This window comes from Nycticebus coucang, chromosome 2, assembly GCF_027406575.1.
Source record: "Nycticebus coucang isolate mNycCou1 chromosome 2, mNycCou1.pri, whole genome shotgun sequence".
NCBI classification, from domain to species: domain Eukaryota; kingdom Metazoa; phylum Chordata; class Mammalia; order Primates; family Lorisidae; genus Nycticebus; species Nycticebus coucang.
The window spans coordinates 134,083,766-134,099,811 of record NC_069781.1 but is presented as its reverse complement, the minus strand read 5'-3'; the positions used below and the strand labels follow the sequence as shown (position 1 = coordinate 134,099,811).

Sequence of the window (16,046 nt, the reverse complement as noted above, 5' to 3'; positions counted from 1 at the left end):
CTGTACCTATAACTGGGTTACGAATTTTCTTTTTCACTGTTTTTAAGTTACCTTCTGTTTAAAGTAAGTGACACTAGCTTTCCACTTATGAATACAGAGCTTCCTTCTTAAATAAGTATATGTTAATTTAAGAAAAAATATTAAATAAACCCTGGCACAGATGGTGTGTGAACATAGCGGATCACCAGGACAGTGAGCTCGTGACTGAGGACAGACACTGGGGGGACGTGACTGAGGACAGACACTGGGGGGACGTGACCGAGGATAGACCGGGGGGGGGGCAGGGGGGGGACGACACGTGCACTTACTGCAGCTGCCCTTCTGCAGGGCCTCCTTTCAGCACATCGGAAATCACTATCGAGGTTTCCCCACTCTGAAAATGAGGATTATCTCTTCCACCAGATATTGCAATTCCAAATCCAAATCCAGGAGCCTAAAATAATAATCACAGTGACATGTTGCTATTAAGGACAGAAATAATCATTTGTTATATCATACCTACAATTTAGAAAAGTTAAAATATAAAAACTGCAATTTTAAGTGAATAGCAAGATGCAAAAAGATATATATATATTTATACCTGTAAAAAAAAACTGCAATTTTTACCCATGATCGACAATCATTTCCTTATATGATTACATATAAGAATTATCTATCCTTGTAAAAGAATGCATCCTCTTAATTAATGAAATACTGAACACAAAAGAATATTAAAAACTGCCAATTACATCATTGCTTTATGAGAACTAAAACACATTTTAAAATTCTGAAAACTAAAAGTCTGTATTTATTTCTGATTATTAGAAGGGTCCCTGAAGGGACTGGCAGCACCCAGTGTGATCACCACAAATACTGGCCAGTGACTCAGAAGATGACAGACTTAATCAGTATATACACCATCTGCCATTTCACATAACAAAATCAAACTTTGTACACTGCACACACTGTGTACCACAGGTGTACATCAATCATATCTAACATTTTAAAATTATACTTTTAACTAAAGCAAATTATAACAAGCTACATACTTCTGAAAGAACTAACAATCTTTACTGCAACGATTATTGACAGACTAGTACAGAAAAAAGTTAAAATATTACCAAGTTATTAAAAAATCTACTGGATCTCTTGACTCGGCGCCTGTAGCTCAGTGGGTAGGGTGCTGGCCACATACACCAGAGCTGGCAGGTTCGAACCCAGTCTGGACCAACTAAACAACGACAACTACAACAACAACAACAACAACAAAGGCAGGCATTGTGGCGGGTGCCTGTAGTCCCAGCTACTTGGGAGGCTGAGGCAAGAGAATTGCTTAAACCCAAGAATTGAGGGTTGCTGTGAGCTGTGACGTCACAGCACTTTACAGAGGGTGACTCTGTCTCAGAAAGAAACCTTACTGAATCTCAAAGAAATTCACCCCGTTCCCTAGAAAGGAAATGAAGTACTCAAGAGTACATCATACATTTTCCTAAGGCTCCAGAATCACTAATCCAGAAATGTGTTTTTGTGTAAAGTTATATATCTGAACTACCTTACGATACAAAGCACAAATTCTAGGATCGCATACACATATGGTAACTGAAAAAGAGAGAAGTCACTTCAGTAGCCAATTTAGATCATTACGTATATTCACATTTGATTTTATAACAAAAACTGGATAAACGGTAGTTTCCTAATGGATAGTTGGAATGTGCAACCTGTGCTGCTGCGTGGACAGCTGCTGGTCGGTTCTGGACTCTGGGTATTTCATCCATGAATGACAGAAGAGCACGGCCTTAGTCTTTTAAAAAATATTGGTTCTCTGAGGCAAGTCTTTCAAATGATGACACATTTCACCACACAATATTTTAAAAACTCACATGTTAACATCACCATAACTCTCATCAGAAAAGTTTTTGAAGTACTGAAAAGCTCTTGAGCTCAAGGTGGAAGATAAAAGTTTTCCAAATTTTAATTTTTGCTTTAAAATTCAATTTTCATGCTGGGCAAGGAGGCTCACACCTATAATCCTCCCACCCTGGGATGCTGAGGCCGGAGGGTCACTTGAGCTAAAAAGTTTGAGGCCAGCCTGGACAACATAGTGAGAACCCAGCTATTAAAAAATATATTTTCTTGGCCCGGCGCCTATAGCTCAAGCAGCTAAGGCACCAGCCACATACACCAGAGCTCACAGCTTTGAATCCAGCCCTGACCTGCCGAACAACAATGACAACTACAACCAAAAAATAGCCGGGTGTTGTGGCGGGTGCCTGCAGTCCCAGCTACTTGGCAGGCTGAGGCAAGAGAATTGCTTAAGCCCAGGAGTTTGAGGTTCCTGTGAGCTGTGACGCCACAGCATTCTACCCAGGGTGATAGCTTGAGGCTCTGTCTCAAAAAAATAAAAAAATAAAAAACAAATAAATATATTTTCTTAAATTAGCTCAGCATGGTGGCATGCATCTGTAAGCCCAGTTACTCATGAGGCTGGGGTGGGAAGATTGCTTGAATCCAGGAGTTCGAGGCTGCAGTGAGTTTTAATCATGCCTCTGTACTCCAGCCTGGGTCACAGAGTGAGACTTTGTCTCAAACAAAAAATGCTGTTTACTAGAAAAAACCTAAACGCCCAAGGGTAAAAGATTATTCTTTCCCTACCCTTTTTTCTCCTTGGAAGAGGTGGACACTAATCTTTTACCCTATGTAACATTATACTACGTATTTACATTTTGCTTCGTAATTCTTTTATTTTAAAATTAAAAACATAACAAAAATATTAAAGATATACTGAAAATATTAGGAACTTTTAATTAAAGAAGTACTTCTGAGCAAAATAAGTGTAGTTTGGGCTCCAGTGAGCCATAGCCCCAAACCAGACAACCTGGGCAGCTGGCAGGGGCGTGTGATTCTGCTGGACAGGTGTTTCCTACACTGCAGTTAATGACCACCCAGGAGTCTGATATTTACCTAGCTACAAATGAGAATCATCTGGGAAAAGTTTCAAACAGGCTTGCTAATGCTCACATCTTCAACCCAGATCAGTTAAGTAAAAATGGAAGAGCAGATGGCAGACATGTCTAAAAACAGCCCCCCAGGTGATTCTAATCAGCAGCCAGCGACATGAGAACTGCACCTTTGAATATTTTGTGATCAGATGTCACCAGAAATCTGTTCAAAGGGTTCAACTGTTACACACTTCCCTTCCCTCTACCTTCACCATCATCTTATTTGGCCCTGCCAATGGATTTCTTACCTCTACTGCGCTAAAATCTATCCTCCATCATGTTGGCACAGCTGTCACTCTAAAACAAATAACTAACCCAATAGGTCTGCCCACAAGTCTAAATTTGTTAGCATGTAACCCCCTTGCACAGAACTCCAACTTGCTTCCCAGCACTCCAGTCTCTGCTCTAAACCCGCTTAACTACTGATCCTGCTTAAGCATGTCATGCATTGTCAAGTTCTATGCTTCTGTACTTCCTTCCCCTCTCCCTAAGATTTCTTTAGCATCTCATCAATCTTGCAAATTTTAGCTCACCCTTCAAAATCCCGGTTCAACACCATCTCTTCCATAAAATCACCCCTGCTTGTATGACCCATCCTGTATCCTCACAGAGTACACGTATATATTTCTTGGACTTGACACATGGCAATGTAAGTGGCCTGGATTATCAGAGGCCCATGTGTAAGGATGTGGCCTCACATAAAGTAGTTCATCAGTTTAGTGAGCCTAAACAAGCATTTGATTGATTATTCAATTTAATTTTAATTCTATTCCCCTTTATAGAGATTGCCTTTTTTTTTTTCTGTAGAGACAGTCTCACTGTACCACCCTCAGGTAGAGTGCCGTGGTGTCACACGGCTCACAGCAACCTCTAACTCTTGGGCTTATGCGATTCTCTTGCCTCAGCCTCCCGAGCAGCTGGGACTACAGGCGCCCACCAGCTGCCATAATGCCCAGCTATTTTTTTGTTGCAGTTTGGCTGGGGCTGGGTTTGAACCCACCACCCTCGGCATATGGGGCCGGCGCCCTACTCACTGAGCCACAGGCAATGCCCGCCTTTTTTTTTTTTAAGTAGAAATAATTTGAGCACTAACAACTCAGAATTCTGGGAAAATCAGCAGAGTAACAGTAGGCATAAATGAAACTTTGAATTCCCAAATAAAAATGGGCAGAGCAACTACCTAACAAACCAACCAAAAACCCACGGACAACACTTACAACAAAACTCACGCATCCTCTCTGCAGTGCCAAGTCCAAGCCAGGAAAGATACACAGCCAACTATGAGGCCTATTTAGACACATAACATGCACGCGTATGCACACAAAGAAAAGCAAGCCAACTTCTAAATTCAAAAAGGCTATTTCACATAAAAACAAGCAAAGAAAACTATAAGCCTCAAACCCCCTACAAAACTACTATGAATGATTTTGAGTAGAACGATAACAACCCTACCACCAAATCATGACAGAAACAGTACTCAAAAAATGAAAAGGCCAGGTGCGGTGGCTCAGGCCTGTAATCCCAGCACTTCGGAGGCTTACGCGGGTGGATTGCCTAAGCTCACCAGCCTGAGCCAGAGTGAGACCTCATCTCAAAAACTAGCCAGGAGTGGTGGTGGGTGTCTGTAGTCCCAGCTACTTGTGAAGCTAAGGCAAGAGGTCTGCTTGAGCCCAAGAGGTTGCTGTGAGCTATGACACTACTGCACTCTAACCAAGGGCGACATAGTGAACCTCTATCTGAAAAAAAAAAGGAAAGAAAAAAGATCAAAACTCTTAACTATTACAAAACAAGCTAAAAGGCTGTCAAGAAAATGATATAAGCCTGTGGCTCTGTGAGTAGGGCGCCAGCCCCATATACTGAGGGTGGCGGGTTCAAAACCAGGCCCAGCCAAACTGCAATAAAAAAATAGCCTGGCATTGTGGCATGCACCTGGAGTCCGACTTATTCAGGAGGCTGAGGCAGGAGAATCGCTTAAGCCCAAGAGCTGGAGGTTGGTGTGAACTGTGATGCCATGGCACTCTACCGAGGGTGACAAAATAAGGCTGTCTCAAAAAAAAAAGAAAAAGAAAAAAGAACGTAAGAATTAGAAGTGAAAGAATTCAAGAGCAAATTAGAAATTTTTAAGTCATTTTACATAGGAGGAGGAACATAAGATGGAAGAAATAGTATCTTACAAGAAAGTATAAAGAAAAAAACTTTTTAAAAACCAAAAACCTGTAGTTAATGGATTGCCTTGCTGCGAAGCCCATGAGATCTTCAACAAGCTACTTAACCTTTCTAAAGGCTCAGTTTTCTCCTCTGAGATAATAAAATACCTTCCTCACTAGGCTGTTAAGAGAATTAAATGGGTTAACAATACTCTTAAAATAGCACCTGACACCTAGCATTTAGTATTTATAACTTAATTTCTTATTTTTGTTGCCAAGCTTGAATACAAACATAGTTTTTACACTTTGTAAAAAAAATAAATAAATAAATAAAAATAAAAACTAAAAACCAGGCTCCGCACCTGTGGCTCAAGCGGCTAAGGCACCAGCCATATACACCTAAGCCGGCGGGTTTGAATCCAGCCCAGGCCCACCAAACAACAACGACAGCTGCAACCAAAAAATAGCGGGGCGTTGTGGCAGGCGCCTGTAGTCCCAGCTACTTGGCAGGATGAGGCAGGAGACTCGCTTGAGCCCAGGAGTTGGAGGTTGCTATGAGCTGTGATGCCACAGCATTCTACTCAGGGTGACAGCTTGAGGCTCTGTCTCAAAAACCCCCCCAAAACCCCAAAACCAAAAAGAGACAATATAATTTTATAAAAAGGATTTTTGAGAAAATTTAAAAAACTGAAGACAGGCAAAAGAGATGTAACATATAACATGGATAAAGAAGCAAACCAAAATAAGGGAAGAGAAAAATTAGTAAAAAATTGTTAACTTAAAAAAAGTTTCCAGATACTATTTTTGGACGAAACAAAATAACGTACGGAGACACTGTGTTTATCTGAGCGTTACCTGAGAATATCAATATAGGGGGACCTTCACCAAAATACATTAAAACTACTAAAGTTTAAGAAAAAACAGTGGGATTCTCTAAATACCTTTATCTGTGATATATCTAATCCTCATCCAGCTTGGGGTTTTTAAGATTGTGTGTGTGTGTGTATATATACACACACGTTATATAATCTTATATGCATCTATAGATGCTATTAGATTATACAATTTGGTAGAAAATATTTTGATATCAGTGAGAAGCAAGATGGTGGCCGAGTAACAGCTTCTTTGCAACCGGGCATGGTGAGATGGGGGAGAGAAGACTCCGAATCTCTGGCTTGTGGGCTCTGCCCAGAAACATCCCTTTGGGGACACAGGGAGACAGTGAGAGACTTCCGGACCCCATGAAAGGGACAAAAGCAGTGGAGAACTGGCAAGTGGCTGTGTTAAGTTTGTTCGGTCAGAGGCCACCAACCACTGTAACTACAAGCAGTAGCAAGACTGCAAACAGGAAAGGCCTTATCTGTGGGCTGTTTTGTTTTTTTGGACTTGGGCGCTCAGTTGAACTACCTTGGGAGAACTTGGGCGAGAGTGCGATGACTTTAAACATTGTCTAGGGCCCTGGAATGAGCTGCTGAGTTTGGCTGTGGGCTGCCAGGGCAATCACTGTAGGAGAACTGCCCCTGCAGGCTCCGCCCTCGGGGTCATAGAGCAAGGATTGAGCCGGGAGACCTTTGGCAAGTAATCTAGTGATTGAGCAGCCCAAAGGCAGAGACTGGGACACTGGGGAAGAACAGAGATTTCAGTGTTTGGCAGTAACAGGGCTGCCGTACAGCCTTGGCCCTCAGGGGCATTGAATGGGACTGGTTTTGGTGCACTGGATAAGTGGACAGCCACTTCAGGAGAGATCCCAGTGACAAGTGCTTTCCTGGGAAAGCTTCTCCTTAGCCAAGGTTAACAGTTTCAAGTGTTTTCTAAATGGGCTGAGGAGAGACTTAGGCTCTGAACCCTGCAGTGTTTGAGAAATCAGTAGAGGCCTCCAGCCTCCATCTTGTACAGTTGTATCAGCATTGGGATTAACATCTCATACTCTAAATTCAGCAAGATATACATACTGCTTTGTATTTTGTTTTTGGTTTTGTTTTTATATTTTAACATTTTCCTTCTAAATTTTTCTTTTCTTTCTCGTTTTCTTTCTTCACTTTTTTAGTTTAAATATTATTTTCCATTGTTGCCTTCTTTAACAATTAGAACTTCATTTTTGCTAGTGTTTCTGTCCTTATTATTTGTTTTTTCCCCCAATTTTATCTTGTAAGATTTTTTGTTTTGGTTTGATTTATACTATGTTTGTCTTTCCTGTCTACTTGGTGGAGGTGGGGCACTGTGTCTGAAAAGGCTGGCAAAGAGCTGCTGACCTCAAGGGAATAACCAACCCAGCCCCCGCTTAGCTTGGGGGTTTTTAAGGTTGGGTCAAAGCACCCACTGTATACCTTTATTACTCCTGTCTCTTTCTGTGCCTCTCTCTCCTTTTCTTCAATATTCCCTTTTACTCACTCCCCTCTCCTTTCTCCTTTTTCTTTCTTTCTTTTTAAGTCTTTTTTCCCTTCTTGTTCTTCAATCTTCTTATCCTTCTGATCCTGTATCAAAAGGACTCATCAAAACCTTAGGCCAGAGGTACGGTAACTTAGCAAGAGGAAGTGAAAGGAAAATTAAGGCAAGGAAACAGATAGAAGAAAACACTCATGAGGAAGAATCAGCAGAAAAATCCTGGCAACACAAATTACCAGTCCAGAGCAAACCGTCCCCCCACCCCCAGACCGTGAGGTAGCTATTACAGAGGATTCCACCTATAAAGAAATGTAAGAAATGACAGAAGGGGAATTTAAAATACAGATGATAAAAACAATGAAGGAAATTGCTGAGAAAGTGGAAAATAACCAAAATGAAATTCAAAAAGAGAATCAAGTAAGAGATTAACGATATGAAGAATATAGAAAGGAGATAGCAGAGCTTAAGGAATTGAAGCAATTAGGGAACTTAAAGATGCAATAGAAAGTATCAACAACAGATTAGACCATGCAGAAGAAAGAAATCTCAGGGGTAGAGGACAAAGTTCTTGAAGTATCTCAGATAGTTAAAGAGGCAGAAAAGAAGGGAAAGAAAACAGAATTTTCGCTGACAGAATTATGGTACTTTATGAAGAGTACAAACATACAAGTTATAGGTATCCCAGAAGGGGAAGAAGAATGCCCAGGGGAATGGAAGCCATACTAGAGAACATTATAAATAAAAATTTCCCAAATATCACCAAATATTCTGACAAACTCTTTTCAGAGGGATATCGGACTCCAGGTCACCTCAACTCAAATAGACCTTCTCCAAGACACTCTGTGATGAACCTGTCCAAAGTCAAGACAGAAGAAAAGATTTTGTAAGCTGCCAGGAGTAAGCGCCAATTGACCTATAGGGGCAAATCCATCAGGGTGTCTGCAGACTTCTCTAATGAAACTTTTCAAGCCAGAAGACAATAGTCATTTACCTTTAATCTACTTAAACAGAACAATTTCCAGCCCAGAATTCTATATCCTGCTAAGCTAAGCTTTAAAATTGACAGAGAAATCAAATCTTTTACTGATATGCAAACATTGAGGAAACTTGCCACAAGACCAGCTCTACAGGAAATACTTCAACCTGTTCTACACACTGACCATCACAATGGACCACCAGCAACGTAAGCACCCAGAAATTAAAGGACAGAACCTACCTTACACAATGATGCAAAGACAAAACTAAGCAATGGACTGTCACAAAATAAGATGACTAGAGCACTACCACATCTTTCAATTATCTCAATTAATGTTAATGGCTTGAATTCCCCACTGAAGAGGCACAGATTGGCTGATTGGATTAAAAAACACAAGCCATTCATTTGCTGTCTGCAGGAAACACACCTAGCCTCAAAAGACAAATTAAAACTCAGAGTTGAGGGTTGGAAGATAATTTTTCAGGCAAATGAAATCCAGAAGAAAACAGGGGTTGTGATCTTATTTTCAGATACATGTTGATTTAAAGCAACTAAAGCCAAAACAGACAATGATGGTTACTTCATATTGGTCAAGAGAAAAATACAAGGAGACATTTCAATTCTAAATATTTATGCACCCAACTTAACTGCTGCCACAGTCTTCACTTTACTTAGTCTGAGCAATATAATATCCTACAACACCATAACAACAGGGGACTTCCACACTCCTCTTACAGAGCTGGACAGATCCTCTGAATAGAAATTAAACAAAGATATAAGGGTCTTAAATGAGACCCTAGGGTGGTGCCTGTGGCTCAAAGGAGTAGGGCACCGACCCATACGCCAGAGGTGGCGGGTTCAAACCCACCCCCAGCCAAAAACTGAAAAAACCAAACAAAAAAATGAGACCCTAGAACAACGGTGCTTGATAGACACATAGAGAACACTCCATTCCAAAGATAAAGAATATACATTCTTCTCATCGCCCCATGGAACATTCTCCAAAATTGATCATATCCTGGGACACAAAACAAACCTCAACAGAATCAAATGAATTGAAATTTTACCTTGTATCTTCTCAGACCACAAGGCACTAAAGATGGAACTCAACTCTAACAAAAACATTCAACCCCACACAAAGGCATGGAAATTAAACAACCTTCTGTTGAACGACAGTTGGGGGCAGGAAGAAATAAAACAGGAAATCATTAACTTCCATGAGCATAACAACAATGAAGACACAAGCTACCAAAACCTGTGGGATACTCCAAAAGCAGTCCTGAGAGGAAAATTTATGGATTTAGATGCCTGCATTCGAAAAACAGAAAGAGAGCGCATCAAGAAAACTTACAAGACATCTTTGGGAAATGGAAAAAGAAGAACAATCTAAGCCTGAACCCAGCAGAAGAAAAGAAATATCCAAAATTAATGCAGAGATGAAATTGAAAACAAAAGAATCATTCAGAAAATTAATGAAACAAGGAGCTGATTCTTTGAAAAAATAAATAAAATACATAAGCCTTTGGCCAGACTAACTAGAAATAGAAAAGTAAAATCTCTAGTAACCTCAATCAGAAATGATAAAGTAGAAATAACAACTGATGCCACAGAGATATAAGAGATCATCTCTGAATACTACCAGAAACTCTATGCCCAGAAATTTGACAATGTGAAGGAAATTGATCAATATTGGGAATCAAACCCTCTCCCTAGACTTAGCCAGGAAGAAACAGAGCTCCTGAACATACCAATTTCAAGCACTGAGATTAAAGAAACAATAAAAAATCTCCAAACAATAAAATGCCCTGGTCCGGATGGCTTCACACCAGAATTCTATCAAACCTTCAAAGAGCTTATTCCCATACTACAGAAATTACTCCAAAAAAATGAGGAGGAAGGAATCTTCCCCAACATGTTCTATGAAGCAAACATCACCCTAATACCAAAACCAGGAAAAGACCCAACTAAAAAGGAGAACTTCAGACCAATTTCACTAATGAATATAGAATATCGATGCAAAAATTCTCAACAAAATCCTAGCTAATAGATTACAGCTTACAATCAAAAAAGTCATACATCATGATCAAGTAGGTTTCATCCCAGGGATGCAAGGCTGGTTTAACATACGCAAGTCCATAAACGTTATCCACCATATTAACAAGCAAAAACAAAGACCATACGATCCTCTCAATAGATGCAGAAAAAGCATTTAATGAAATCCAGCATCCTTTTCTAATTAGAACACTGAAGAGTATAGGCATAGATGGCACATTTCTAAAACTGATTGAAGCTATCTATGACAAACCCACAGCTAATATTTTACTGGAAGCTGAAAGCTTTTCCACTTAGAACTGGAACCAGACAAGGTTGTCCTCTGTCACCATTACTATTCAACAAAGTACTGGAAGTTCTAGCCAACATAATTAGGCAAGAGAAGGAAATAAAGGGCATCCAAATGGGAGCAGAGGAGGTCAAACACTCCTTCTTGCTGACGATATGATCTTAAACTTAGAGAACTCCAAAAATTCAACCACAAGACCCCTATAAGGCATCAAAAAATACAGTAATGTCTCAGGATATAAAATCAATACCCAAGAGTCAGGAGCCTTTGTATATATACGCCAACAACAGCCAAGAGGAGAGGCTAAAATTAAGGACACAACTCCCTTCACCATAGTTTCAAAGAAAATGAAATACCTAGGAATATACCTAACAAAAGAGGTGAAGGACCTCTATGAAGAAAATTATGAAACCCTAGGAAAAGAAATAGCAGAGGATATTAACAAATGGAAGAACATACCGTGCTCATGGCTGGGAAGAATCAACATTGTTAAAATGTCTATACTTCCCAAAGCAATCTACTAATTCAATGCCATCTCTATCAAAATACCAACACTGTACTTTCAAGACTTGGAAAAAATGATTCTGTGTTTTGTATGGAACCAGTAAAAACCCATATAACTAAGGCAGTTCTTAGTAATAAAAACAAAAAGCTGGGGGCATCAGTATACCAGATTTTAGGCCACAGTGGTCAAAACAGCATGGTACTGGCACAAAAATAGAGACACAGACATTTGGAATTGAATAGAAAACCAGGAAATGAAACTAACATCTTACAACCACCTAATCTTCAATAAACCAAACAAGAACAGACACTGAGGGAAAGACTCTCTATTCAATAAATGGTGCCAGGCGAATTGGATGTCCACATGTGAAAAACAGAAACTGGACCCACACCTTTCTCCACTCACAAAAATTGATTCAAGATGGATAAAGGACTTAAATTTAAGGCATGAAACAAAAATCCTCTAAGAAAGAAAAGGGAAAAAACTGGAAGATATCAGCCTGGGGAAAGACTTCATGAAGAAGACTGCTGTGGCAACTGCGACAACAAAAATAAACAAATGGGACTTATTTAAACTGAAAAGCTTCTGTACAGCTAAGCAGACAACAACCAAAGCAAATAGGCAACCTACATAAATAGGAAAGGATATCTGCATATTCTGAGTCAGACAAAAGCTTGATAACTAGGATCTATAGAGAACTCAAATTAATCCACATGAAAAAAGCCAACAATCCCATATATCAATGGGCAAGAGACATGAATAGAACTCTCCCTAAAGAAGACAGACAAATGGCTAGCAAACATGAAAAAATGTTTATCGTCCCTAATTAGTCCCTAATTATTAGAGAAATGCAAATCAAAACTACCCTGAGATATATCATTAACTCCAGCAAGAATGGCCCACATCACAAAATCTCAAAACTGCAGATGCTGATGTTGATATGGAGAGAAAGGAATACTTTTACACTGGTAGTGGGACTGCAAACTAATACAACCTTTTTGGAAAGAAGTATAGAGAACCCTCAAAGCATTCAAGCTAGACCTCCCATTTGATCCGGCAATCCCATTACTGGGCATGTACCTAGAAGGAAAAAAATTCTTCTATCATAAGGACACTTGTACTAAACTGTTTATCGCAGCTCAATTTCCAATCTTCAAAATGTGGAAACAGCCTAAATGCCCACCAACCCAGGAATGGATTAACAAGCTGTGGTATATGTACACAATGGAATACTAGTCAGCCATTAAAAGAAATGGAGACTTTACAGCCTTTGTATTAACCTGGATGGAAGTAGAACACATTATTCTTACTAAAGCATCACAAGAATGGAGAAACATGAATCCTATGTATTCAATTTTGATATGAGGACAATTAATGACAATTAATGACATGGTGGGGTTGGTGGAAGGGAAGAGTAGAGAGAGAGAGAGAGGAGGAGGGAGGGGTGGGGGAAAGAGGAAAGAGAGAGAAGGAGGGCCGGGGTGGGTCTCGGTGTGTGATACACCTTTTCGGGGCAAGGCACAATTGCATTTATCTAACAAATGCAATCAATATAACCAGGTTTCTTGTACCCTCAATGAATCCCCAACATTAAAAAAAAGAAAAAAAGAAAAAAACAGTGATCCAAAGTTTTTATACCCAGCTAAACTGACTTTGAAGTATAAAGGACACAGATAAACTAGTTAATGTCCAAGAACCAAGGAGATACTGTCTTTATGATCCGTTCCCACGGAATCTAATAGAGAATAACTTTCTGGCAAAACGATAAGAGACACATGGGTAATAAGCATTACATATACCCTGTATTTATTGTAACACATATTAAATGAAGGTCAAAGGGTTAAATGATACAACAGCTATATGATCTAGACACAGTTAAACCATTTTAAAATGTCAGAGAGAAATGAGGATGGCATGTGTAAAAAAAATTTATCATTTGCAGCAATAAAAATTGATAGTAGTGATAGACTGTAATCCTAGTCTAGAAGGCCGAGGCAGGTAGATCTCCTGAGCTCAGGGATTAAAGACCAACCTAAGCAAGTGCAGTACCGTCTCTAAAAAAACTAGCCAGGCGTTGTGGTGGATGCCTTTAGTTCCAGCTACTTGAGAGGCTGAGGCAAGAGGATCGCTTGAGCCTGAGAGTCTGAGGTTGCTGTGAGCTATGACACCACAACACTCAACTGAGGGCTGCAAAGTAAGGCTCTGTCTCAAAAAAAAAAAAAAAAAAAAAAAATTTGATAATGGTAGAATTATTATTCTGAAGCAATCATATGTTCTGTACCAGACTTACTAAGACACTACTGTGGTACCTTCCCAAGAAATTTTCGGAAGAAATGGAAAATATCATTTTTTTCATGTATCTTTACTATGAAAATTTTGTAGGTGTGTCAAAAAAATGTTTAAAAATATGTTTACATGAGAAAATGTACAAGAGATAATACTTAGCTTTTGGAGAATGAAAAAAATTTTCAAAATTTTACTTTTACCATATTTCAATCTTTTGAGATCATAAGCTGCCATGAGCAGCAATAACTTAGTGTTTACATTTGTGCCTGCTGGGGAAACTGAATTTATATCAGCACTGGAGAACAAGGGGCCTGGCATCTTTCCAGTTGTCCATCCAGTTTAACTGGATGCCAGCCATGCCCATTCCTTCCCATACCGTTATGGCTGCTCTTGTACCAAACAGCTGCAAAGCGGACCCTACAAACCAAGAAAAGGTTTGCTCACCATGGATTAAAGCATCTCCCGATTCCTTTAAAAACAAAGATAACAACAACACTCCTGAAGCTCCTGATAATAAATTCAGTTGTCAAAATAACTGTTTAATGTCTTCTTCAAAAATTCTTCTTTGTTCCCCTCAAATCCCCAAGTATCCTGCTTTTTATTACTCCATTTTTTCACACCAAACTTGTACAATTAGCTAATGTAATCAAAACTTTCTTCACTAATTCTAGTCTCACTCCTTTCTTCCCTTATTCTTCCAATCAACCCTAACTTTTGATGGAACCTACTCCGGTTGTTTGTTTTTACAGCTGCCACTGGGTTCAGAGGAACCCTCAGTGATCCCCTGCTCTAAACTCCCTTTCCACCATGGAGTTAGAAGCCCTGGCTCTGTGTGTGACCTTATGTAAGATCTCCACGGAAGTGAGTTCCCTCATTTGAAAAAGAGGATTATCAACTCTTTTTTTGTTGTTGCTGTTGTTGAGACAGAGTCTCACTATGTCGCCGTGGCGTCACAGCTCACAGGAACCTCAGACTCTTGGGCTTGAGCAATTCTCTTGCCTCAGCCTCCCACGTAGCTGGAACTACAGGCACCCACCACAATGCCCCACTGTTTTGTTTTGTTTTGTTTGCAGTTGTCATTGTTGTTTAGCAGGCCCAGGCTGGGTTCGAACCCTCAAGCCTTGGTGCATGTGGCTGGCACGGTAATCACTGTGCTACGGGCACCAAGCCTGTCAACTTTATTATACTTAGATTCCATGAAGTCTTGAGAGATTATAAAGCCTGTTTTAAATTAGTTAGTGGCAAACCTAAGAACAGATTATAAGTCATAAGACCTAAACACTGCAGATTTTCTAACCTTATCTTGGTAGTTATGAAAATGTTTAAATCCTTTATAACAGTCAGATTGGCTCCTTTTTTTTTTTTTCCTTAGCTCAGTGTCCTTAAAAGTCTCTCAGTTATACCAATTACGTGTGTCCTCCCACACCCCCATTTATTCCTTTTCTTTTATTTATTTATTTTTTATTTTTTGAGACAGAGCCTCAAGTTGTCGCCCTAGGTAGAATGCCGTGGCAACACAGCTCACAGCAACCTCCAACTCCTGGGCTCAAGCAAGTCTCCTGTCTCCACCTCCCAAGTAACTGGAACTATAGGCGCCCGCCACAATGCCTGGCTATATTTTGGTTGCAGACGTCATTGTTGTTTGCTGGGCCCAGGCTGGATTCGAACCCTCCAGCTCAGGTGTATGTGGCTGGCGCCTTAGCTGCTTGAGCCATAGGCTCTGAGCCTATTCCTTTTCTTTTAGACATGGGGGTCTTAGAGTGCAGTGGTATAATCATAGCTCACTGTAACTTCAAATTCCTGGGCTCAAGCAGTCTTCCTGCCTCAAACTCTCAAGTAGCTGGGACTACAGGTATGTACCACCATATCCTGTTAATTTTTCAATTTTTCTGGGGGTGGGGTCTTGCTATTGCCCAGGCTGGTCTCCTGGCCTCAAGCAATCTTCCTGCCTCTGCCTCCCAAAGTGCTGCAATTACAAGTGTGAGCCACTGTGCACAGAGTCCCCATTTATCCTTAACGCTATGGTTCTCACTCTTGTAGTTTTGATTCCCAAATTATAGTTTTCGTTTCTCATTCCCATTCCATTTTCCTATTTCCAGCTTCTTGGACACCTCCAATTGCCCTTCTCCAAAGTTATCATTCTCCCCACAAAGTTAGCCACATCACCAATGCTCTAAATTTAACAACACTGACTCCTGCCTTACTGACTTTCCTATTTTTTATTTTACTAATCTGATTGCATGCACAGTGACCATCATACAGTTTATGTAATAGAATTGTAACTTCTGAATTTCAGAAATTATATTCTATATATGTCCTATGAATAATAATATTCAGAATCTAGAAAAAAGAACTCAAATCAGCAAGAAAAAACCAAATAACCTTATTAAAAAGTGGACAAAGACATGAACAGAATCTACAAAAGAAG

General features: G+C 39.9%; 1 protein-coding gene across 7 annotated transcripts in view; it reads right to left on the bottom strand.

The window, feature by feature from the left end:
• Positions 1–16,046, bottom strand: part of TJP1 (tight junction protein 1) — a 274,852-nt gene that overhangs the window by 64,834 nt on the left and 193,972 nt on the right. For all 7 annotated transcript variants that reach the window (XM_053581948.1, XM_053581949.1, XM_053581950.1 and 4 more), the window contains one exon: positions 309–433. In XM_053581948.1, the coding sequence (XP_053437923.1) occupies positions 309–433 (125 nt within the window). The remainder of the gene's footprint in view (positions 1–308; positions 434–16,046) is intronic.